The sequence below is a fragment of the Pseudoliparis swirei genome, chromosome 8, assembly GCF_029220125.1.
Source record: "Pseudoliparis swirei isolate HS2019 ecotype Mariana Trench chromosome 8, NWPU_hadal_v1, whole genome shotgun sequence".
Lineage (NCBI taxonomy): Eukaryota > Metazoa > Chordata > Actinopteri > Perciformes > Liparidae > Pseudoliparis > Pseudoliparis swirei.
In genome coordinates, this window is record NC_079395.1 from 24,097,547 (window position 1) to 24,125,351 (window position 27,805).

Sequence of the window (27,805 nt, forward strand, 5' to 3'; positions counted from 1 at the left end):
CAAGCTCCTAAAGTTCATGGATGACACCACCCTCATTGGACTCATCTCTGGCGGGACGAGACCGCCTACAGGTGGGAGACTGACCACCTGGTGACCTGGTGCAGCCAGAACAACCTGGAGCTCAACGCTCTGAAGACAGTGGAGATGGTTGTGGATTTCAGGAGGAATGCAGCCCCACCCGCCCCTCTCATCCTGTGTGACTCCCGTCGACGCTGTGGAGTCCTACCGCTTCCTGGGCTCCATCATCTCCCAGGACCTCAAGTGGGAGCTGAACATCGGCTCCATCTCCAAGAAGGCCCAGCAGAGGATGTTCTTCCTGAGGCAGCTGAGGAAATTCAACCTGCCAGGAAGATGATGGTACAGTTCTACGGCCATCGTTGAGTCCATCATCTGCTCCTCCATCACCGTCTGGCACCCTGCAGCCACAGCCAAAGGCAAGCGCAGGCTGCAGAGCATCATCCGCTCGGCCGAGAGGGTTATCGGTTGCAATCTGCCTTCCTCCAGGTCCTGTTCACTTCCAGGTCACTGAAGCGGGCCAGAAAGATTGTCGCCGACCCTCCCACCCTGGACACTCCCTGTTCGAGTCCCTCCCTCGGGGGAGGCTGCGTCCATCATGACCACGACCTCCCGCCACACCAAAAGTTTTTTCCGGCGGTCGGCTCATCAATGGACCCCGGGACTGACTGACTGTCACCCCAGGACTACCACCTCTTCTTCCACCTTCCTCTCCTCCTTCTTCCCGCCTCCTTCCTCTTCCTCCTCCTCCCTCTTCCTCGCCTCCTCCTCCCTCCTTGCGTTGATTGTTGTTTGTCATGTCCAAATGTTGCACCTTCCACCAAAAAAAATTCCTCGTTTGTTTGTGAAAACATTCATTCTTTGGCAATAAACCTGTTTCTGATTCTGATTCTGATTCTGATTCTGATCTGGTCACATGACATCTATTGTTCATCTGGTCACATGACATCTATTGTTCATCTGGTCACATGACATCTATTGTTCATCTGGTCACATGACATCTATTGTTCATCTGGTCACATGACATCTATTGTTCACCTGGTCACATGACATCTATTGTTCATCTGGTCACATGACATCTATTGTTCACCTGGTCACATGACATCTATTGTTCATCTGGTCACATGACATCTATTGTTCATCTGGTCACATGACATCTATTGTTCATCTGGTCACATGACATCTATTGTTCATCTAGTCACATGACATCTATTGTTCATCTGGTCACATGACATCTATTGTTCATCTGGTCACATGACATCTATTGTTCATCTGGTCACATGACATCTATTGTTCATCTGGTCACATGACATCTAGTGTTCATCTGGTCACATGACATCTATTGTTCATCTGGTCACATGACATCTATTGTTCATCTGGTCACATGACATCTATTGTTCATCTAGTCACATGACATCTATTGTTCACCTGGTCACATGACATCTATTGTTCATCTGGTCACATGACATCTATTGTTCACCTGGTCACATGACATATATTGTTCATCTGGTCACATGACATCTATTGTTCATCTGGTCACATGACATCTATTGTTCATCTAGTCACATGACATCTATTGTTCATCTGGTCACATGACATCTATTGTTCATCTGGTCACATGACATCTATTGTTCATCTAGTCACATGACATCTATTGTTCACCTGGTCACATGACATCTATTGTTCATCTGGTCACATGACATCTATTGTTCATCTAGTCACATGACATCTATTGTTCATCTGGTCACATGACATCTATTGTTCATCTGGTCACATGACATCTATTGTTCACCTGGTCACATGACATCTATTGTTCATCTGGTCACATGACATCTATTGTTCATCTGGTCACATGACATCTATTGTTCATCTGGTCACATGACATCTATTGTTCATCTAGTCACATGACATCTATTGTTCATCTGGTCACATGACATCTATTGTTCATCTGGTCACATGACATCTATTGTTCATCTGGTCACATGACATCTATTGTTCATCTGGTCACATGACATCTATTGTTCATCTAGTCACATGACATCTATTGTTCATCTAGTCACATGACATCTATTGTTCATCTGGTCACATGACATCTATTGTTCATCTGGTCACATGACATCTATTGTTCATCTAGTCACATGACATCTATTGTTCACCTGGTCACATGACATCTATTGTTCATCTGGTCACATGACATCTATTGTTCATCTGGTCACATGACATCTATTGTTCATCTGGTCACATGACATCTATTGTTCATCTAGTCACATGACATCTATTGTTCCTCTGGTCACATGATGTCTATTGTTCATCTAGTCACATGACATCTATTGTTCACCTGGTCACATGACATCTATTGTTCATCTAGTCACATGACATCTATTGTTCATCTGGTCACATGACATCTATTGTTCATCTAGTCACATGACATCTATTGTTCATCTAGTCACATGACATCTATTGTTCCTCTGGTCACATGATGTCTATTGTTCATCTAGTCACATGACATATATTGTTCACCTGGTCACATGACATCTATTGTTCATCTAGTCACATGACATCTATTGTTCACCTGGTCACATGACATCTATTGTTCATCTGGTCACATGACATATATTGTTCTTCTGGTCACATGCCATCTATTGTTCATCTGGTCACATGACATCTATTGTTCATCTAGTCACATGACATCTATTGTTCATCTGGTCACATGACATCTATTGTTCATCTGGTCACATGACATCTATTGTTCATCTGGTCACATGACATCTATTGTTCATCTGGTCACATGACATCTATTGTTCACCTGGTCACATGACATCTATTGTTCACCTGGTCACATGACATCTATTGTTCATCTGGTCACATGACATCTATTGTTCATCTAGTCACATGACATATATTGTTCTTCTGGTCACATGACATCTATTGTTCATCTGGTCACATGACATCTATTGTTCATCTAGTCACATGACATCTATTGTTCATCTGGTCACATGACCTCTATTGTTCATCTGGTCACATGACATCTATTGTTCATCTGGTCACATGACATCTATTGTTCATCTGGTCACATGACATCTATTGTTTATCTGGTCACATGACATCTATTGTTCACCTGGTCACATGACATCTATTGTTCATCTGGTCACATGACATCTATTGTTTATCTGGTCACATGACATCTATTGTTCACCTGGTCACATGACATCTATTGTTCATCTGGTCACATGACATCTATTGTTCACCTAGTCACATGACATCTATTGTTCATCTAGTCACATGACATCTATTGATCATCTGGTCACATGACATCTATTGTTCATCTGGTCACATGACATCTATTGTTCATCTAGTCACATGACATCTATTGTTCATCTGGTCACATGACATCTATTGTTCATCTAGTCACATGACATCTATTGTTCACCTGGTCACATGACATCTATTGTCCATCTGGTCACATGACATCTATTGTTCATCTGGTCACATGACATCTATTGTTCATCTAGTCACATGACATCTATTGTTCATCTAGTCACATGACATCTATTGTTCATCTGTCACATGACATCTATTGTTCATCTAGTTACATGACATCTATTGTTCATCTGGTCACATGACATCTATTGTTCATCTAGTCACATGACATCTATTGTTCATCTGGTCACATGACATCTATTGTCCATCTGGTCACATGACATCTATTGTTCATCTAGTCACATGACATCTATTGTTCACCTGGTCACATGACATCTATTGTCCATCTGGTCACATGACATCTATTGTTCATCTGGTCACATGACATCTATTGTTCATCTGGTCACATGACATCTATTGTCCATCTGGTCACATGACATCTATTGTTCATCTGGTCACATGACATCTATTGTTCATCTAGTCACATGACATCTATTGTTCATCTGGTCACATGACATCTATTGTTCATCTGGTCACATGACATCTATTGTTCATCTGGTCACATGACATCTATTGTTCATCTGGTCACATGACATCTATTGTTCATCTGGTCACATGACATCTATTGTTCATCTAGTCACATGACATCTATTGTTCATCTGGTCACATGACATCTATTGTTCATCTAGTCACATGACATCTATTGTTCATCTGGTCACATGACATCTATTGTCCATCTGGTCACATGACATCTATTGTTCATCTGGTCACATGACATCTATTGTTCACCTGGTCACATGACATCTATTGTTCATCTGGTCACATGACATCTATTGTTCATCTGTCACATGACATCTATTGTTCATCTGGTCACATGACATCTATTGTTCATCAGGTCACATGACATCTATTGTTCACATCTGGTCACATGACATCTATTGTTCATCTGGTCACATGACATCTATTGTTCATCTGGTCACATGACATCTATTGTTCATCTGGTCACATGACATCTATTGTTCATCTGGTCACATGACATCTATTGTTCATCTGGTCACATGACATCTATTGTTCATCTGGTCACATGACATCTATTGTTCATCTGGTCACATGACATCTATTGTTCATCTAGTCACATGACATCTATTGTTCATCTGGTCACATGACATCTATTGTTCATCTCACATGACATCTATTGTTCATCTGGTCACATGACATCTATTGTTCATCTAGTCACATGACATCTATTGTTCATCTGGTCACATGACATCTATTGTTCATCTGGTCACATGACATCTATTGTTCATCTGTCACATGACATCTATTGTTCATCTGGTCACATGACATCTATTGTTCATCTGGTCATATGACATCTATTGTTCATCTGGTCACATGACATCTATTGTTCATCTGGTCACATGACATCTATTGTTCATCTGGTCACATGACATCTATTGTTCATCTGGTCACATGACATCTATTGTTCAGCTGGTCACATGACATCTATTGTTCATCTGGTCACATGACATCTATTGTTCATCTGGTCACATGACATCTATTGTCATCTGGTCACATGACATCTATTGTTCATCTGGTCACATGACATCTATTGTTCATCTGGTCACATGACATCTATTGTTCATCTGGTCACATGACATCTATTGTTCATCTGGTCACATGACATCTATTGTTCATCTGGTCACATGACATCTATTGTTCATCTGGTCACATGACATCTATTGTTCATCTGGTCACATGACATCTATTGTTCATCTGGTCACATGACATCTATTGTTCATCTGGTCACATGACATCTATTGTTCATCTGGTCACATGACATCTATTGTTCATCTGGTCACATGACATCTATTGTTCATCTGGTCACATGACATCTATTGTTCATCTGGTCACATGACATCTATTGTTCATCTAGTCACATGACATCTATTGTTCATCTGGTCACATGACATCTATTGTTCATCTGGTCACATGACATCTATTGTTCATCTGGTCACATGACATCTATTGTTCATCTGGTCACATGACATCTATTGTTCATCTGGTCACATGACATCTATTGTTCATCTGGTCACATGACATCTATTGTTCATCTGGTCACATGACATCTATTGTTCACCTGGTCACATGACATCTATTGTTCATCTGGTCACATGACATCTATTGTTCATCTGGTCACATGACATCTATTGTTCATCTGGTCACATGACATCTATTGTTCACCTGGTCACATGACATCTATTGTTCATCTGGTCACATGTCATCTATTGTTCATCTGGTCACATGACATCTATTGTTCATCTGGTCACATGACATCTATTGTTCATCTAGTCACATGACATCTATTGTTCATCTGGTCACATGACATCTATTGTTCATCTGGTCACATGACATCTATTGTTCATCTAGTCACATGACATCTATTGTTCATCTGGTCACATGACATCTATTGTTCATCTGGTCACATGACATCTATTGTTCATCTGGTCACATGACATCTATTGTTCATCTGGTCACATGACATCTATTGTTCATCTGGTCACATGACATCTATTGTTCATCTGGTCACATGACATCTATTGTTCATCTGGTCACATGACATCTATTGTTCATCTGGTCACATGACATCTATTGTTCATCTGGTCACATGACATCTATTGTTCATCTGGTCACATGACATCTATTGTTCATCTGGTCACATGACATCTATTGTTCATCTGGTCACATGACATCTATTGTTCATCTGGTCACATGACATCTATTGTTCATCTGGTCACATGACATCTATTGTTCATCTGGTCACATGACATCTATTGTTCATCTGGTCACATGACATCTATTGTTCATCTGGTCACATGACATCTATTGTTCATCTGGTCACATGACATCTATTGTTCATCTGGTCACATGACATCTATTGTTCATCTGGTCACATGACATCTATTGTTCATCTGGTCACATGACATCTATTGTTCATCTGGTCTCATGACATCTATTGTTCATCTGGTCACATGACATCTATTGTTCATCTGGTCACATGACATCTATTGTTCATCTGGTCACATGACATCTATTGTTCATCTGGTCACATGACATCTATTGTTCATCTGGTCACATGACATCTATTGTTCATCTGGTCACATGACATCTATTGTTCATCTGGTCACATGACATCTATTGTTCATCTGGTCACATGACATCTATTGTTCATCTGGTCACATGACATCTATTGTTCATCTGGTCACATGACATCTATTGTTCATCTGGTCACATGACATCTATTGTTCATCTGGTCACATGACATCTATTGTTCATCTGGTCACATGACATCTATTGTTCATCTAGTCACATGACATCTATTGTTCATCTGGTCACATGACATCTATTGTTCATCTGGTCACATGACATCTATTGTTCATCTGGTCACATGACATCTATTGTTCATCTGGTCACATGACATCTATTGTTCATCTAGTCACATGACATCTATTGTTCATCTGGTCACATGACATCTATTGTTCATCTGGTCACATGACATCTATTGTTCATCTAGTCACATGACATCTATTGTTCATCTGGTCACATGACATCTATTGTTCATCTAGTCACATGACATCTATTGTTCATCTAGTCACATGACATCTATTGTTCATCTGGTCACATGACATCTATTGTTCATCTGGTCACATGACATCTATTGTTCATCTAGTCACATGACATCTATTGTTCATCTAGTCACATGACATCTATTGTTCATCTAGTCACATGACATCTATTGTTCATCTGGTCACATGACATCTATTGTTCATCTAGTCACATGACATCTATTGTTCATCTAGTCACATGACATCTATTGTTCATCTAGTCACATGACATCTATTGTTCATCTGTCACATGACATCTAGTGTTCATCTGGTCACATGACATCTATTGTTCATCTGGTCACATGACATCTATTGTTCATCTGGTCACATGACATCTATTGTTCATCTGGTCACATGACATCTATTGTTCATCTAGTCACATGACATCTATTGTTCATCTGGTCACATGACATCTATTGTTCATCTGGTCACATGACATCTATTGTTCATCTGGTCACATGACATCTATTGTTCATCTAGTCACATGACATCTATTGTTCATCTAGTCACATGACATCTATTGTTCATCTGTCACATGACATCTATTGTTCATCTGGTCACATGACATCTATTGTTCATCTGGTCACATGACATCTATTGTTCATCTGGTCACATGACATCTATTGTTCATCTGGTCACATGACATCTATTGTTCATCTGGTCACATGACATCTATTGTTCATCTGGTCACATGACATCTATTGTTCATCTAGTCACATGACATCTATTGTTCATCTGGTCACATGACATCTATTGTTCATCTGGTCACATGACATCTATTGTTCATCTGGTCACATGACATCTATTGTCCATCTGGTCACATGACATCTATTGATCATCTGGTCACATGACATCTATTGTTCATCTGGTCACATGACATCTATTGTTCATCTGGTCACATGACATCTATTGTTCATCTGGTCACATGACATCTATTGTTCATCTGGTCACATGACATCTATTGTTCATCTGGTCACATGACATCTATTGTTCATCTGGTCACATGACATCTATTGTTCATCTGGTCACATGACATCTATTGTTCATCTGGTCACATGACATCTATTGTTCATCTGGTCACATGACATCTATTGTTCATCTGGTCACATGACATATATTGTTCATCTGGTCACATGACATCTATTGTTCATCTGGTCACATGACATCTATTGTTCATCTGGTCACATGACATCTATTGTTCATCTGGTCACATGACATCTATTGTTCATCTGGTCACATGACATATATTGTTCATCTGGTCACATGACATCTATTGTTCATCTGGTCACATGACATCTATTGTTCATCTGGTCACATGACATCTATTGTTCATCTTGTCACATGACATCTATTGTTCATCTGGTCACATGACATCTATTGTTCATCTAGTCACATGACATCTATTGTTCATCTGGTCACATGACATCTATTGTTCATCTGGTCACATGACATCTATTGTTCATCTGGTCACATGACATCTATTGTTCATCTAGTCACATGACATCTATTGTTCATCTGGTCACATGACATCTATTGTTCATCTGGTCACATGACATCTATTGTTCATCTGGTCACATGACATCTATTGTTCATCTAGTCACATGACATATATTGTTCATCTGGTCACATGACATCTATTGTTCATCTGGTCACATGACATCTATTGTTCATCTAGTCACATGACATCTATTGTTCATCTGGTCACATGACATCTATTGTTCATCTAGTCACATGACATCTATTGTTCATCTGGTCACATGACATCTATTGTTCATCTAGTCACATGACATCTATTGTTCATCTGGTCACATGACATCTATTGTTCATCTGGTCACATGACATATATTGTTCATCTGGTCACATGACATCTATTGTTCACCTGGTCACATGACATCTATTGTTCACCTGGTCACATGACATCTATTGTTCATCTGGTCACATGTCATCTATTGTTCATCTGTCACATGACATCTATTGTTCACCTGGTCACATGACATCTATTGTTCATCTGGTCACATGTCATCTATTGTTCATCTAGTCACATGACATCTATTGTTCATCTGGTCACATGACATCTATTGTTCATCTAGTCACATGACATCTATTGTTCATCTGGTCACATGACATATATTGTTCATCTGGTCACATGACATCTATTGTTCATCTGGTCACATGACATCTATTGTTCATCTGGTCACATGACATCTATTGTTCATCTGTCACATGACATCTATTGTTCATCTGGTCACATGACATCTATTGTTCACCTGGTCACATGACATCTATTGTTCATCTGGTCACATGACATCTAGTTTTCATCTGGTCACATGACATCTATTGTTCACCTGGTCACATGACATCTATTGTTCATCTAGTCACATGACATCTATTGTTCATGTCACATGACATCTAGTGTTCATCTGGTCACATGACATCTATTGTTCACCTGGTCACATGACATCTATTGTTCATCTAGTCACATGACATCTATTGTTCATCTGGTCACATGACATCTATTGTTCTTCTGGTCACATGACATCTATTGTTCATCTGGTCACATGACATCTATTGTTCATCTAGTCACATGACATCTATTGTTCATCTGGTCACATGACATCTATTGTTCATCTAGTCACATGACATCTATTGTTCATCTAGTCACATGACATCTATTGTTCATCTGGTCACATGACATATATTGTTCATCTAGTCACATGACATCTATTGTTCATCTAGTCACATGACATCTATTGTTCATCTGGTCACATGACATCTATTGTTCATCTAGTCACATGACATCTATTGTTCATCTGGTCACATGACATCTATTGTTCTTCTGGTCACATGACATCTATTGTTCATCTGGTCACATGACATCTATTGTTCATCTAGTCACATGACATCTATTGTTCATCTAGTCACATGACATCTATTGTTCATCTGGTCACATGACATCTATTGTTCATCTGGTCACATGACATCTATTGTTCATCTAGTCACATGACATCTATTGTTCATCTAGTCACATGACATCTATTGTTCATCTAGTCACATGACATCTATTGTTCATCTGGTCACATGACATCTATTGTCCATCTGGTCACATGACATATATTGTTCATCTAGTCACATGACATCTATTGTTCATCTGGTCACATGACATCTATTGTTCATCTGGTCACATGACATATATTGTTCATCTAGTCACATGACATCTATTGTTCACCTGGTCACATGACATATATTGTTCATCTGGTCACATGACATATATTGGTCATCTGATCACATGACATCTATTGTTCATCTAGTCACATGACATCTATTGTTCATCTGGTCACATGACATATATTGGTCATCTGATCCTCCTGTTTGTCTCTTGAAGGTTTCTTTATTTATTCCGCTTGGGAGTTGTTCCTGATCTGATGTGAGGTCAAAGGTCAAAGGTCAGGGATGTCTATGTGTACAGACTGTAAAGCCCTCTGAGGATCATTTGTAATCTGTGATAATGGGCTCTACAACATAAAGTGAACACAACAGTGCTCGCTCTGCTCACGCCCTGTGATGTCACAGTTGGGTGTGGCCACATGTACAACAACAACACCCATGTGACCACCTTTCTCCGCACACAGGTAATTACAGCAACTCTACATTTCCATACAGGATTCACCGTGAACAACTTAAATCTGACCAAACACATAGGAGGAATTCTAAAAGTATATCATATCAGATATGTGTAAAGCTTTACTAACTGACACTTCGTGTGTTATCAGTCATGTTCAGTTCATATTCCATGGGACATTTCTTGTCCTCACATTTTAACTTCGCTCTGCAGTCTGTCGTGTGATGTTTGGTGACTGCATCGAGTCATCGCTCAGAGGAGCCCTCAGAGGTCACATGGAGGTCTGTGGTGGAGGCTGATGCACCTCAGAGGACCCGTCCACACGGCCTCAGCCTCAGGGGCCGGGGACGAGTCTGAGCAGCTGAACCACCTGGAGCTGAACAAGCCCGACACGGTGGAGATTCAATTCAATTCAGTTTATGTGTATAGCCCATTCTCACAAATTACAAAGTCCCCTCAGAGTGCTTTACAATCTGTACACATAGACATCCCTGACCATTGACCTCACATCGGACCAGGAACAACTCCCAAATAACCCTTCAGGGGGGAAAAAAGGAAGAAACCTTCAGGAGAGAACAGAGGAGGATCCCTCTCCAGGATGGACAGAACAATAGATGTCATGTGACCAGAAGGACAGATTTAGAGTTAAAATACATTCAATTTATATGACAGAGTGTATGAATAGTTCATAGTAGGCATATTCCACGATGGAGACCTCCACGATCCATCAGGCAGATGGCGGTGGGGAGGAGGAGTGGGCGGAGTCTCAACAGTGGGCGGAGTCTCAACAGGACAGTGGGTAGTCAGGAGCAGGAACTCCACGACCCAGACCTCGATGATCCATCAGGCAGATAGGATCTATGTCGTCTCATAGGGTCCGATGACCCCATGAGACGTGAAGTCAAAAGGACTCCGGGGAGAAAGCAGAGTCAGTGATGAGAGAACATTGGGCTTCAGGAAGCTGGAACACCAGCGCAGAGCTTCACACGCCGGGCACGAGATGCACCGAGCACGCATCAACGAACCGAGAGAAATGAAAACCTTCTCAAATCTGTGTAATACTATTTGTTCTGTGTTGAGAAGAACAATGCCACCACCCAGTGGAGGAACGGTGTAACTACATGTCCCCGTTAATCAGGTCCATGACGTCTGCTGCTGTGGGTTTGTTTATATGTCGTGACCAGGGGCGGCTTGTCCATAGGGGCGATTGGGGCGACGCACTGCATAGGGGGAAAAGAAAAAAGTCGCATTCTACCACTAGACGTCTGCTCTGCCTCTGTATGTCATTGTCCAATCAGGTAACAGTCATTCAGTCAGCCTAAAGTCGTGCTTCAAATGGCCCCGCCCCTTCTGGGGCGACTTTGGGCGAAATGAAAATCGCCCCAGACCTCTCCCATTGACTCCAATGTTAAACCCATTTTTTTCACAAAACAGAGCTCTCAATGCATTCTCTATGGCTTCCGGGAGGACTCGCCCCTCCAGGTCTTGTCATCAGTAATCGACGTAAAAGCGTCTCAGTACGTCATACAGCTTCGACAGAGGCGTATTCAGTCGAGATGGCCGGTGCTCAGGGCAACAGCAGCGATTCAATTCTTTCTTTGAAAGAGACTCCTTTCGGTCGGCGTAACAATTAAGACACATCGGCAACAATAGAAGTAGGACCTCCTAGAGCAGCGGTCGCCAACACGTCGATCTCGGAGACGTTCGCTGTCACTCTCCAATATAAAATGAAAATAAAATCAGAAACACATTGTTCCTCATTCTCGAACATTTTCTAAAGTCTCTTTTGAAACGTTTTCTTCCTGACGATCGATGTCAGAAAAGATCTCCGCCTGATTTTAATGAACGCCTGTAAACGGGTTCTCTGACAGCCGTGTTGTCAGCTGTGCTCCCTGAAAGAGGAACGTACCACTACAGGTGAGGCGCAGGGGAAATGCAGAAATACCTTTATTGACAACTCCACATATTACACAAGGTCAAAGTACAAAGACATAAAACTAAGTCATCAATAAATAAATGTTGAGATGCCTTACGGCATTAACAAGTTACGCCTGCGCATGCGCGACAGCCGAGATTCTTGGCGACTTGCCAGGTCTTACCTCCGTGAGTTGGGCTTTTCTGCTGTTGCCCTTCAAAACAAAAGCTCAACATTGAGCTTTTTTCTTGTCTGGTGGAGCAATCTGGTTTACTTGAAAGTGATTGCAATTGTATTTATTCTATTATTTGAAAAAGCACAGATGCAGGAGTCACAAATGGGGATCTCATATTTATTATTATTATAATTATTTAAATCTTGTTGAAAAAAATCACCAAATCAAAGACCAGGAGCTGGATTACTGACAGACAGCTCACAGACGGCCTCAGACTGGCTGTCTGCTTATGAACTAACTACAAGCTCACAGACAGAGTTCAGTCACATGCATCACTCTGACTGGAGTCACATGACATGATGGCATTGTGACGAAGCTACACATAGACAGCTGTCTGAAGGTCTGTGGTTTTGGGTTAATCATTATCAAAACACTGACTCTGACCGTGTCTGAGCTGCGACTCCTTGGGCCTCGATTCCTCCAGAGCTCCAAGCGTCGTCTCCAAGGATTCAGTCATAATTATGACTTCACCGGATCGTAAAGGAAGGAGCGTGAGAGGTTCTGCTCTGTGAAGGAAACAGGAGGGAGAGGAGAGAGGAGAGGGGAGAGGAGAGAGGAGAGGAGAGAGAGGAGAGGGCTGTCTTCACGTCAGGGGAGAGCACTGTGGTCCACACCCCGACCAGTAGGGGACGCTATTGCGTCTTTTGTTGGATGACATCCGGCAACAAGCCGAAGAAGAAGAAGAAGCGGAGGAGGAGGAGGAGGAGCATGTCCCGGCTCCGCAGTGTGAGGCTGTTCGCGTCGCCGCGGCGGTGGAGGACTTCCTGGCTCACCTGGAGGCCTCCTTCACCGAGTATGAGGAGGAGATGGCGGGCCGCCAGCGCGCGCGCCTCCACGCGGGCTCCCGCCCCGAGCACGGTGCGTACGCAGCCCCTGGGAGAGGGCGTCTCGAGACGGGGCTCCGGGGAGTCACGTGATGTGACGGTCGCGCGTTAGTGGCCGGCGGGCTAGTCGTGTGTGCGGCTGCGCGTGCGTTATTGCAGGTGTGCTGGTTAGTGAGCGACTTCCAGGCGAGTGAGTCTGTCGTTGCCATGGTTACGACGGCAGCGTGACGCGGGAACACCGCCGTCCTGCTGGAGGACGCGTCGGTCTGACGTCACGGCGGTGTGAAGATGACCGCTCACCGATGCATGCCGGGTAGACGTGTGTCCGGCTTGCTGTGACGTCATGCACACGTGGTCAACGATGACTTCACGTGAGCTAGGCGTCTTTCTGATTGGAACAGCGGCTGACTTGACGTCATCACACCAGCTGTTCTTGAGTTTACTCTAATTATTCACGTAAACTATGCTAAGTCTATGACAACCCTGCTCTTTAATTATCCTTTAATTTAATTGTTTGTTTTGAATTGTTTGTGTGTATATATATATACATACATACATATATACACACACACACCTTGAACCTTTTCCAATGTCCTCTTCTAATCTGAAAACTGATACATGTATGCTTTTACCACTTTAGGGTTAGGATTATTTTTTTAAAGTACACAGTTGGTAAATACCATCAATAATAAATAATAAGATTCAAACTAGAGTACATCAAAGACATATTTATAAGTCATAAATAATGGAGTTTGGGTTAACTGTTTCCTGCAGAAGTCCAGCTCCATTGGCTGATTAAAGAAGAGCAGCAGGAGTGGAGTCTGGACCCCGAGGAGCCACACATCAAAGAGGAACAGGAGGCTGGAGGCCAGCAGGTCTTAGAGGTCCACTTCACTCCTGTCCTCGTGAAGAGTGAGAAGGAGGAGAAGCCTCCGTTGTTCTCGCCTCTTCAAAGACAAAATGAGGAAGAGGGCGAAGCCGAGCCTCCATCCAGCAGCTCGGCTCAGCGGATACAAGCAGACGCAGACCGGGCTTTAGAGCCTGGTCTAACATGTCTGTCTGGGCCTGCTGGCAGGACCTCACCGCGTTCTGCTGCTGTGACTGGAGACGACGACGAGGAGGAGGAGGAGGAGGATGGTGGTGATGGCAAGGCGATCAGGAAACCTCCGACTGCTTTAAGTGTTGTGGAAGAAGTCGTTCCTGCTGTTGAGACGAGGCTGTGCACTGGCACCAAGTCCTTCAGCTGCTGTCAGTGTGGTAAGAGGTTCGGCCAGCGGCACCACCTCCAGACCCACATGCGGTGCCACACGGGGGAGAAACCCTTCAGCTGCTCCCTGTGCGGCAAGAGGTTTACCCAGAAGGGGAATCTGACCCAGCACCTGACGGTGCACACCAGGGAGAAACCCTGCAGCTGTCCCATCTGTGGAGAACGCTTTGCTCAGAAAGGGAATCTGACCCAACACCTGACGGTCCACACCAGGGAGAACTTTGTGGGCGAGAGACTGACCAAGACCTTCTGAGAAACACCATGACCCCACGGTGACCCTCAGAGCCACAGTGACCGCAGCAGTTAATTAAATAGAATATATATATACATAATAAATACTATATATTAATATATGTATTATATATAATATTTATTATATATATATTCCCAAGGAAGAGTGCCAGGCTGTAAAGCAAATTCATCCTAGTTGCCATGGTGTTTCATCTTATATAGTGTGTGTGTGTGTGTTTTGACTGGAGCACTCATGTCATACGACAACATAGCTCTATCCACATTGGAAGAACAAGCGTTAAAGTGCAGCGGACTTTGAGTCGACCACCGGACCCGACGGCCGAGAGGAGAGCGAGGTGGAGGCTCTACTGGACCCGTCCTTCTGAGGGCGCCGTCACACCAGACGCCGTTTGTAAAAGCAGCCGCTACTAAAACGCCTTGGAGTCGTGTTTCCATTTAGAATTATAAAGCTCCTCTAGCTCCTCTAGCTGAGACGCTAGCTGCAGCTGTCAGGTTGAATGATGAGCTCTCAGTGGGAGAGAGAACGCTGAGTCATGTTCCTGATCCTCTGAATAAAGGAGTCACTTTACAATAAAACACCATCAAGTCACCTTCTTTATTGTTAGTATTAATAAAGTAATACTATGAAGCAGTCATTATATGAATAAAGTAATCCATGAACCGGTGACTAACTGGTGCAAGGCTTCAGGTGAATGACTTCATCAACATGACTATCTGAACAGTGTAAGTCACACGTTAGAACAGAGATATGAATAGAGGTGTGTCTGGTGCTGGTCCGTGGAGGCCCCCGGGCCCTCTAGCTGCTCTGGCAGTGGTCCCGGATGCTCTGGGCCAGCAGCAGGCAGTGCAGGACCCGGAGCTTCTCCCTCTGCAGAGCGTCGCTGCTCACCTGGCCCGCCAGCTTGGCGGAGAAGAGGACCAGGTCCTGCATGAAGAGGCCCACGCCCCCCCCCCCCGCTGCAGGGGGGATCCGGGTCAGGCTGCAGCAGTCAAAGGTGAAGCTGATGTTCTTGGCCCAGGGGAGGCCGGGCCCCCGCTCCTCCACCCACGTCAGAGGTCTGCAGCGACACGGGGAAGGAGTGAATCAACAAGTCCTGGACCTCTACTGACCTCTACTGGGCCCTCTTACTGGACTCTTAAGGGACCCTTACTGGACCCTCTTACTGGACTCTTAAGGGACCCTTACTGGACCCTCTTAAGGGACCCTTACTGGACCCTCAAGGGACCCTCTTACTGGACTCTTCAGGGACCTTACTGGACCCTCTTACTGGACTCTTAAGGGACCTTACTGGACCCTCTTACTGGACTCTTAAGGGACCTTACTGGACCCTCAAGGGACCCTCTTACTGGACTCTTAAGGGACCCTTACTGGACCCTCTTACTGGACCCTCAAGGGACCCTCTTACTGGACTCTTAAGGGACCCTTACTGGACCCTCTTACTGGACCCTCAAGGGACCCTCTTACTGGACTCTTAAGGGACCTTACTGGACTCTTAAGGGACCTTACTGGACCCTCTTACTGGACCCTCTTACTGGACTCTTAAGGGACCCTTACTGGACCCTCTTACTGGACCCTCAAGGGACCCTCTTACTGGACTCTTAAGGGACCTTACTGGACCCTCTTACTGGACTCTTAAGGGACCTTACTGGACCCTCTTACTGGACTCTTAAGGGACCTTACTGGACCCTCTTACTGGACTCTTAAGGGACCTTACTGAACCCTCTTACTGGACTCTTAAGGGACCCGGTCTGTAACCTCTAGGCCGATCTGACCAGGAGCTTTGAAAACAAGTTGTTAGAAGTCCACAAGGTGACGACATTTCTTAAGGATGTGCATCTTCATTGGAGGACCACCACCTGCACCCCCACCTGGTTTCCAGACCTGTCGGCCCTCACCTGTTGTCAGCCGTCAGCAGCTTTGCAGTCAACTTGCTGTAGTTGCTCCCAGAGTCTTCCTCCATGGTTGCTACGGTAACCGACAGCTCACCGAACAACTCCACCAGCCAGGTGAGGCGAGCGATGCCGCTGAAGGACGGGAAGCCAAATCCAGGCTTCAGGGCTCCACCTTCAACACACACACACACACACACACACACAGGGCTTTGAAGTGTGGTTCTTTGGAGAGCTTTCTGTTGGCCTGGTCGGAGCGTGACACTGTCAAACACCACACCTGAAACCATGTGATCAAACCGTGACTTGAGTCCAGATGTTGAACCAGGTGAGTCTCACCTGTGAAGTGGAGCGTTCCCTCCTGCAGGACTTTACCCTCCACCGCTCGCTTCAGCTCCTTGTAGTCTTCTGACAGCAGCTCGATGTGTTCCTCATGGAGGACCACTCCTGACACACACACACACACACACACACACACACACACACACACACACACACACACACACACACACACACACACACACACACACACACACACACACACACACACACACACACACACACACACACAGGGCTGAGCCTGCACGTGACCCCTGACCCCTGCAGCCTACGGAGGGCTCTCGCTCCACTGAGCCCGGGCTGTTTGCCGTCCTGGCTCCGCCCCCTCGGGCCAACGGACTCCCGTGTCCCTGCAGCCGTGGTGGCGCTCATCACCTTTGACCTGGGCCAGGTCCCAGAGCTCCACGGCCTCCTGGTAGTCGGTGGTCATGGGATACTCCACACACACGTGTTTCCCTGCCTGCAGAAACGTCCTGTTGAGACAGAGGAGGCTTTACGTGACCAAAACGCTGCCGATGGGCTGGATGCTGATGAGGACTCCCGCTGTGCGGCCCCAGCTCCACGGGCCTTTGTTCATCAATCATGTTGGCTTTATTCTCCCCAAACGCAGTGTTTCCTGTCCGAGTTGTCCTGAGCGTTGTGTGTCATGGTGGATGATCAACTGGAGAAGACCGGATTCAGGATGTATGAATGTGATGTAACACAACACTGTTTATTAAAGTAATGCAGCAGTTATGAAACTACTTGTTAGAAACAAAGAGCTCTGACGGTTCCCCCTCCCTCACTGGCTGTAGCCACCGGCCCCCACTGGGGCTCCGGGGCCAGCATGCTCCTCCCTCAAGCAGAGGACCGGCGCTTTGATCCCGGCTCAGCCAGCCCACATCTATGTTCAGATAATTATGACCATTAACGTTAAAATGTTTACATGAAGAATAGACTTCAAGACATCTAGAGTTGTCGCCCCCTGGTGGTCAGGACAGAGAATGCAGCTTTAACAAAAGAATAGACTTTCATACAACCAGAGGAGTCTCCCCCTGGTGGTCAGGAGAGAGAATGTAGCACATGAAGCATAGGCCGTTTATTATTACCAAGTACAGACTTAGATATATATATAAATATATATATTATATAAATATATATATTAAATAAATATATAATATATAAAATATAAATATATATATAAATAAATAAATATATATTATGTGACAGTCCCCGTCTCTAATGGCTAATCATGCCCTTGTCCCAAGGTGAGTGATTGCCTGATGCACCTGGTCCGAGAGCAGGAGGGCTTGTGTGGTGCATTGTGGGTAATTCTCTCCTCACAGGTGGAGTGGCGGTCGGACCTTGCTGCCGGTTCCTTTGCTTTTGGTTTCCTTTGGTTTGGCTGACAACACTTGCCACCATTCGATGAGAGGGATCCAGACACGTGTTTGTTGCTGAACGGGTAGCTAAGGCTAGAGCCCGGTCCATGAGGACTGAGCTCTGACGCTGCAGTGTCCCGTCAGGGAAACACAGGAAGCGTATTCCTCCTCGAGTCTGGAGGACAGCTCTAGTTGTGCTAAGATAAAGGCTGCAGCGCTCAAGGTGTGTGAGCTGGAGCCAGAGGCCTCTCGTCAGGTCCTTGGAGAGGAAGGTGGGTCGGACGTATGTGGAGTTGGTGAGAGGCCTATCCACTCGCTCTAAGCGGTGGTTGACTGCCCTCGACGGAGCTGCGTTTCAACATCTGTGTGAGTTTAGAATGTCCCTCCAGATGGTATTGCAGCGTATATCACATCGAGAGGAGGAGCGTGACTGCTGCTGATGCGCCGCGTCAGCAGATGAGTATGTGTTGCTTCATAGAAGCAGTTTCAGAGTGTCGCAATGTTCTGGGTGTGCGGGGAAATGGTTCTGAGGCAACTGTGCAGGAGACGCCTTCAAGGAAGGTGGGAGGCTTTAGATCTGCTGTCAGAGTTTATTGTTGAGAGGAAGGGCATTGGAAGGCACTTTGTTCCAGGCTAAGCTCCGGGATGTGAGGCCTGCTGCCTGGCGGCTGCAGTTACAGACTGCTGCATGGCTGAGGAGCTTCCGTCTCTCTCTTGTGACCAGTGGCAGCTTATGCTCCGTTCATGCGAGGTGGATTTGTGTCACTTTTAGGAAGTGAGCTGAAGGTCCCGATAAAAATCTTGAGGGATCCAGGGTCCTATGAGTCGTATATTGGTGACTGTTGTTCTCAGTCGCGGGATGGGATTGAAGATTCTCCTGTTCCTTTGCACAAGATGGTGCTTGACTGAGCTGGTGAAGGGGGAGACAGCTGTTGGTGTGCGTCCGGCGTTGCCTATTGAGGGTAGACATTTTATTTTGGGCAACGGCTTGGCTGGAAGTGGACATATATATATATGTGTATATATATATATATATATATATATAGTTTCTGGTGTGAAATGCATTGTGGGATATGGGCTGGCCACAGTGCATCCCTGGATCCGAAGGCTCAGAATGGGAGGATCATTGTGAGAATGATGTACATCATAAACTCCAGAGGTGTTGTACCTGATGACCTTCACCAAACTATTGGCCGACTTACCTGACGCTGTCCTTGTGCAACACGTTCTCCGTGCAGATGAACGCCACCTCGATGTCCTCTCTGCTCAGCGCCTCCTCCTGGGAGAGCCGACTCACGCCCTGCTGAGGGCCCAAGCTCCTCCTGTGGAGACAGGGACTGGTCAGCTGAGGGCCGCCGGACGCTCCTGCCCCCAGACGTCTTCCCAGAGCGTACAGAGACAGTGCACTGCATCTGACTTCATTAAACTGCTCCTCCCATTCACAAACATGTGGTGAAGAGCTCCACCTTCAACATGTGTTCAGGTCCTAGTTCTAACACTCTTTGGGACTGTGAACTACAAAGATGGAAACACACCTGGACATGAATAGAGCGTCTCATCCAGCAGCCTGCAGGTCATGAAGGCCGCACCACATGATCTACAGTCTCATGGTGCGTCTCTGTCACGCTAGTCTGGTATCCAGCTAAACAGTGTGTGTGTGTGTGTGTGTGCATTATGGACCCATTAGTGCGTTACATGTCATGTCCTTTAGCAGACTCTTATCCAAAGAGACTTACAATTAAAGCTGCAAGCAGCGATGAACGGGTCCTCTTCCTGCTTCGCACGTCGGGGGTGCCGGCCGGACGCCGGCCCCCTCGGCCGAGAGCGCATGCACGGCGTTCGGGCGTTTGACCGTTCGTCACGCGACACTGATTTTACTTTGCTAGTCGGTGGCGCTTTGACTCTGAGTGAAAAAAGGCTCGTTGATATCCTCAGGCCGTGAATTCTACGAAGTATGAGAAGTTTGGAGCAGATTTGAGCAAGCCCAGGGTTGCCAGCAGGGGGCGCTGTGACAATTTGAACATATACATGCATCATGTGTATCCATGTGAAGTCTAGACCTTGTCATGTAAATTACATGTGAATGTGATTCAACGTGTCGCTACGAGCTTCACAGGGAAGCATCATCAAGGGCTTAGGTCTATTCTGGTATATTTTGAGAGGGATCTGAATAATCTGCGAGGAGCAGTGTATAAAAGTAAAAAACATGTAACTTCCTAGTGCCACTAGTTGGCGATATGACCAGAATCAAAAATTAGCATATGGATGTCTTCAGGGTCAGTATGTCATGAGGTATGAGAAATATGGAGCAGTTTAGACAATGAATTGCCGAGTTACAACAACGTACATTTTCATGGCGAATGGTGTTTCTTTGCCGGTCCGGCAAACGCACAGTTTAATATTTTTGAAATATTTCAAAGATTTTGCATGACAAAGGTCTCAAGACAATACTGGCCAAGTTTGGAATGAATCGGGTGTAAGCTCTAGGAGGAGTTAACAGTTTAACAACTGCCCAAAACATGAAAAAAGGCTTAAAAAAGGCAAAAAATGCCGATATTTAGGAATTTATTGCAGCGCCCCCTAATGTTCAAATATTCTGAAAAAAATAAGGTAGTTTAAGGGATGCGATATGCACATAGGCTAGCAATTTGGTGAGGATAGACCAAATAATTTAGAAGTTGTGTGACTTCAAATATTGGGCCACACCCTTTAAATGTTCATTGGTCTATATTCACTGAACGCAATGAGATATCAACAAGATCTTCAGTAGTTATGATGACATTGAACCAATAATGGATCCCAGAAATTTTCGGATGAATCGGACAAAGCGTTTTGGAAAAAAGTGAAACAAATATTTTTTTACAAAATTCAAAATGTGAGACGCATTTGATTTTCACCATGAACCTTTTTGTAGAGCAGGTCCAGGTGAACCTGTATACCAAATTTCAAGTCAATCGGTCATTGTTGCAAAAAGTTATTCGCTTTCTACCTCAAGGGGGCGCTAGAGAAAAATGTCTATATGCAAAAATGCGAAACCTTGAAAATATCGGGATTTTCGCCAGGCCTGATATGCATCTCAAATTTGACAACTTTTGGAATATGATAAAGGCCTCAAAAGGGCAACATGCTTTTTAGGCTGATTTGCTTTGGCCAATCGGTGGCGCTATGACTAGAATTTTAAATTAGCATATGGATGTCTTCACGGTCAGTATGTGATGACATACGAGGAATATGGAGCAGATTGGATAGTGTATGGCCGAGTTACATCATCTTACATGTTAATGGCGAATGGCGTTTCTTTGCCGGTCCGGAGAACGCACAAACTTTAATATTTTTAAAATCTTTCAAAGATTTTTGAAGACAAAGGTCTCAAGACTATACTGGCCTAGTTTGAATGAATCGGGTTTTTTAAACTCTAGAGTTAACTGTTTAACCCCCCCCCATTGAGAAAATAATGCATAAAAAAAAATATATATTATTGAGATTGATTAGCGCCCTTAACAATGAAATATTAGGTACTTTAAGGGATGTCATGTGAACATAGTCTAATAATTTGGTGAGGATTGGCCAATTAATTTCGAAGTTAGATGTCTTCAAATATCAGGCCACACCCCTCGGATGTTCATTGGTCCATATTCACTGAATGCAATAAGATATCAACAAGATCTTCAGTAATTATGATGACATTGAACCAATAATGGACCCCAGAGATTTTCGGATGAATCCGACAAAGCGTTTTGGAAAAAAGTGAAAAAAATATTTTTTTACAAAATTCAAAATGGCGGAAAATCTAAGTAGGCGCATTTGATGGCCACCATTAACTTATTTGTAGAGCAGGTCCAAGTGAACATGTATACCAAATTTCAGAACAATCGGTCATAGCTTTCAAAAATGGCAGCCTTTCTACTGCAAGGGGGCGCTATAGAGCAATTGTATTGTACTAAAATGCGAGACCTGTAAAATATCAAAATTTTCACCAGTCCTGATATGCATGTCAAATTTGACAACGTTTGGGATATGATAAAGGCCTCAAAAGGGCAACGATCGCTAGAGAAAATAATAATCCTTTCAATAACAATAGGTTCCTCTTCGACGAAGTCTTAGAGGACCCTAATAAGTTACTTCAACTAAGAGAACTAACTCAGAACAACAAGAATACAGAAAGATACATTTCTTCAAGAAAGTAGAACTACAAAAGTACCATGAGTAATACCACGAGTAATACCACAAGTAATACCACGAGTACTACCACGAGTACTACCACGAGTAATACCACGAGTACTACCACAAGTACTACCACGAGTACTACCACGAGTAATACCACGAGTACTACCACGAGTACTACCACGAGTAATACCACGAGTACTACCACGAGTAATACCACGAGTAATACCATCAGGGCTCCAGACTGCGACCAAATGGTCGCATTTTGCGCCTAAAATTAGACACAGTGCGAGTAAATTTTTCATCAACTCGCATGCGCCCAGCAATTAGCAGATTTCTTTTTTTTGTTATTAAATATTTTTGTTGTTTACAAACTTGTTCTACACTTCAGCCCACTACAGTTAGCGGTAATGCCTGAATGACTGGTTTGCTAACCGACATTAACTCCAGAAGAAGAAGAAAGGAGACGAAAATCGAAGAAGAAGAAGACTGGCCTGTGTGTGAGAGGGGGCTAATGTGAAAAAGAGGCGCACGCAACGGAGACGCAGCGAGGCGAGGGCGAGAGTGAGAGGTCAGAGGGATCCTCACCACCGCGTCCCGTCCCCGTCCCCAGTTGAATCTCTGGGTCAACTCAGCCGACTCTCACATGTCTGAGCCCCTATAGACTGATGTTCACGGTAAACGATTCGATCTGGAGCGCGAGAGGCGCGAGGTTTTGATAACGTTAGCGGAAGGATTTAAGTGACAACATCCGGGTTTGCAAGGTTAGCTGAAAGAACCACGTGAAACAACATCCGTTTATCAAAATAAGATGTCGATCAATCATACACGGACATAGAAAAGTAAACAATGAACTGATGTATCTTTATAGATATTTTCTGAGATTTAGCTTAAATTATGCTAACATTAAAATGTTTACTGTACCAAGGAAGAGTTTATAAAAATTAGTCAGTCTTTTGTATGTTAAGAAAAGTCCTGTATATAGATTTCCCAAGAGTTCCAGGAAATGAATGATGCAGATGTGTTCCATACATATCTGAAATCCCCTACAAATAAATCAAACAATTTTAATGTATCAATTAGGAAATTTTTCAAGTAAAGTTCTAAATGTTTAAAGAAATCGGTAATTTCTTTAATGTTTGAGTTGCTTTATATGTATTTCCTCATAGTCCTAGGCAATAATGCTACACAATAAATAGAATGTTTCAATCAACACCGTGATCGGTGATTGGTATTATCGGATCGGCAGATACTGATTTCAGTGATCGGTGATCGGTATTATCGGTGATCGGCAGATACTGATTTCAGTGATCGGTGATCGGCACCAAAAACCTGATCGGTGCATCTCTAGAAACCAACAAATGTTTTGATTGGCCACATCAAGTGCAACATGCACATGCTCAAGGTATGTTTTCTCTTCAAATATGTTTAAACTCAATACAGTAACTTCTGAAGAGTTCTCTGTTGTGAATGTTTTGCAGTTCATGAAGGCAAACAGGCATAAGATTGTATATTGTCAAATTATTTATCAGTAATACAGTAAAATGATGGGAAAACTTTGCAAGTCGATTTATAGTGTGTCAGGGTTTTTCCTGCAGAGAAAATTTGGGCGCCGTCAAGCGCCTATGACAAATCCCGGCGCTCAAGGCAAAAAAAAAGTCTGCGTTGAAAAAACAAAAAACAACTGTGTTCATCAGGTTCATGTCAGCGAATATGTTCTCAATAGTATGTTTCAAGGAGGTGTGCTCACCTGTGTGCGCGTATCACGGCAGAGCGGCCAGCTGCTGATCACGCACTCAATAGCTCGACTGCATGAATAGAAGGTGCACCCAAGACCCATTTTGACCCAGGAAAAAGTGCGCCCCTAAATTTTCTGCTTGCACCCCTAACATTTTAAGTTAGGAGCGACTGTGCTCCTAGTTAAAAAAGTTAGTCTGGAGCCCTGACCATGAGTAATACCACGAGTAATACCACGAGTAACACCACGAGTAAAACCATAAGTACTCCCATGAGTAATACCATGAGTAACACCATAAGTACTCCCATGAGTAATACCATGAGTACTCCCATGAGTAATACCATGAGTACTCCCATGAGTAACACCATGAGTAATACCATGAGTAATACCATGAGTAACACCATAAGTACTCCCATGAGTAACACCATGAGTAACACCATAAGTACTCCCATGAGTAATACCATGAGTACTCCCATGAGTAATACCATGAGTAATACCATGAGTAATACCATGAGTAATACCATGAGTAATACCATGAGTAACACCATGAGTAATACCATGAGTAACACCATGAGTAATACCATGAGTAACACCATGAGTAACACCATGAGTAATACCATGAGTAATACCATGAGTAATACCATGAGTAACACCATGAGTAATACCATGAGTAATACCATGAGTAACACCATGAGTAATACCATGAGTTACACCATGAGTAATACCATGAGTAATACCATGAGTAATACCATGAGTAACACCATGAGTAATACCATGAGTAATACCATGAGTAACACCATGAGTAACACCATAAGTACTCCCATGAGTAATACCATGAGTAATACCATGAGTAACACCATGAGTAACACCATAAGTACTCCCATGAGTAATACCATGAGTACTCCCATGAGTAATACCATGAGTACTCCCATGAGTAATACCATGAGTACTCCCATGAGTACTCCCATGAGTAACACCATGAGTACTCCCATGAGTAATACCATGAGTACTCCCATGAGTGCTGCAGGCCTCTGCGGGGCCTCCAGGTGTTGCTGCTGCTGGTCTCACCTGGAGATGAACCCTCTGAGCTGGAGCGTGGGAGCCGGGCTGCCGGCTGGAGGAGCGCTCATGTCTCTGATCCTCGAGCGGCCGGCCGCGCCCACGCCCACCACCACGGCGCCCAGCATGGCGCCGGACAGCAGAGCCTGGGTTCAGTCAAACACGTAACCACGGGAACCCTCCTGTGGACTGACCGTCTCACCCAGTAGATGAGGGCACAGCCAGCACGGGAACAACCACCAAGGCCTCACCTGTCAACACTGGGATACAGAATGATCATGATGGGGCGGCTTTAGCTCAGTGGGGTAAGAGGGCCGTCCTGCAACCGCAGGGTTGTGGGTTCGATCGCCTCCCATTAGTTGCAAGTCAAGTGTCCTTGAGCAAGGCACTGAACCCCAGTTGCTTCCGGCGCCTTCCGCAGCCCACTGCTCCTTAATAACTTAGGATGGGTTAAATGCAGAGAACTAATTTCCCCTTGGGGATTAATAAAAGTGTATATTCTATTCTATTCTTATGACGTAATTAGATAGTATTCGAGACGCTGGACAATTCACAGAAGAGAGCACACACACTTCAGAGGAAGGCGGCGGGTCGGGAGGAAGCTCCTGTTGTTACGTTGCCATGTTGGGATTTATGTGAAGATGTTCATGTGACAGCACGGGAGCTTCGGTTAGAACCGGACGCACAAAGGGCTTCAGGACCCGTTCCCAGCAGCCAGCTGCAGTGGATGCAACGCCTCGAGGCGAGGGGCTCTGGTCCTATGCACGCCTGACCTGCTCCAACACGACACACTATGTACACAATGTTTACACTATGTACACAATGCACCTCTGCGATGCCTGATGCAGGTGTTACCTGTTACAACAGTGACAGTGCATAGCTGTCCTCGTGAATGCCGCTCGGTTAAGTCGTGTCACAGTGTCAGCCCCTCTCATATATACTACACACATGGAACATGGCGGCGGTCACGAGGGCAGCTCCCTGCGGTCGTCCTGTGTTCAACTGGAACCACGACGCCAACGGACCCGTGCGCTCGAAGTCTCCAGTTAACACGGTCGCTTCTTAGCCCGTAACACCGGCTCGGCTATAAAGACCTTCCCGTATATCCGGACCGGTGTCACGGGTTAAGAAGCAACCGTGTTAACCGGAGACTTTGAACCGAACCCGTCCGGTGTGGTCGCAGTTAGACAGGAGTTGAAAGTAGGAAGAGAACGTAGCTGCCCCCGTGAATGCCTGTTTTTATTGGTATCCTATATATTAGTATGAATAGAGTTTGACGGTGTCTTACACCATTCAACCGAGCGGCATTCACGAGGGCAGCTATACGGGGTCTACCCGATCCTGACGGCCGTCGTAACCTGACAACAGCGGACGCGTCGGGCTGAGAAGTCTCCAGTTAACACGGTCGCCTGGTAACCCGTGACACCGGGGGAAGTTGTGGAGCTGGTCAACAGTTAGGAAGAGAAGCTCCAGCTCCAGTGAAAGGCTCAACACAGAGTCATAATAACAGACTGAGCCACAGACAATGACAAGCTGTCATGGTTCGTCTCCACACGTGGGTGTGATGTCACAGCTCGTGCCCGGTGTGAACAAAGGCCCCCGGGGCCCGCAGCTTCCCGGGCCCTTTGTGGTCCGACGTGCCGCAGGACCCGGTGCTACTCGCTTACCCGGTGTGAAGTAGCTCGCTCGCGGCTCTCAAGAAGACGTGCAGCCGCTCCCTGGCTCCGGTTGTAACAGCAGCCGGAGAGGAGTGCTTCGGCAACGCATGCGCACAACGAGATGCGCTCGATGTGGCGCAGGGGTGACACCGGCCTCCTGGGAGAAGGGCGGGGCCGTGTGTTTGAGCTGGTGCCCCCGGTGATACTACCAGAGGATGTGCATGATGTTCATACACTGGATCTGAATACGTGTGTATGAATATGTGGATGTGTTCGTTGTAGCAGGAGCCATAAACATTTAACTTCTGCTTCTTCCAAACCACCAGGAACCCGCGTGAGGCCCCATGGCCTGGCCCTGGAGACAAGAGCGAGCAGCGTGAGCGTGAC

At 44.8% G+C, this 27,805-nt stretch overlaps 2 protein-coding genes across 3 annotated transcripts; one reads left to right on the forward strand and one right to left on the reverse strand.

Annotated features, from left to right (window-relative positions):
- The first annotated feature begins 11,014 nt into the window (after nt 1-11,014).
- Nucleotides 11,015-15,790, forward strand: LOC130197623 (zinc finger protein 398-like). The gene is made up of 3 exons (XM_056420375.1): nt 11,015-11,110; nt 13,493-13,724; nt 14,465-15,790. The coding sequence occupies exons 1-3, from the start codon at nt 11,015-11,017 to the stop codon at nt 15,208-15,210; spliced, it is 1,074 nt and encodes a 357-aa protein (XP_056276350.1). The 3' UTR covers nt 15,211-15,790.
- Nucleotides 15,786-27,517, reverse strand: blvra (biliverdin reductase A). 2 transcript variants are annotated; one of them, XM_056420823.1, is made up of 7 exons: nt 27,428-27,517; nt 25,770-26,020; nt 20,002-20,121; nt 17,814-17,911; nt 17,439-17,546; nt 17,106-17,274; nt 15,786-16,267 (listed from the first exon to the last, which is right to left on the reverse strand). In XM_056420823.1, exons 2-7 carry the CDS (start codon nt 25,886-25,888, stop codon nt 16,006-16,008), a joined length of 876 nt encoding a protein of 291 aa, XP_056276798.1. In that variant the 5' UTR covers nt 25,889-26,020; nt 27,428-27,517; the 3' UTR covers nt 15,786-16,005. The 2 variants fall into 2 exon arrangements, with proteins under 2 accessions (XP_056276798.1, XP_056276797.1); XM_056420822.1 differs by lacking the exon at nt 27,428-27,517 and adding an exon at nt 26,331-26,793.
- Nucleotides 27,518-27,805: the final 288 nt, after the last annotated feature.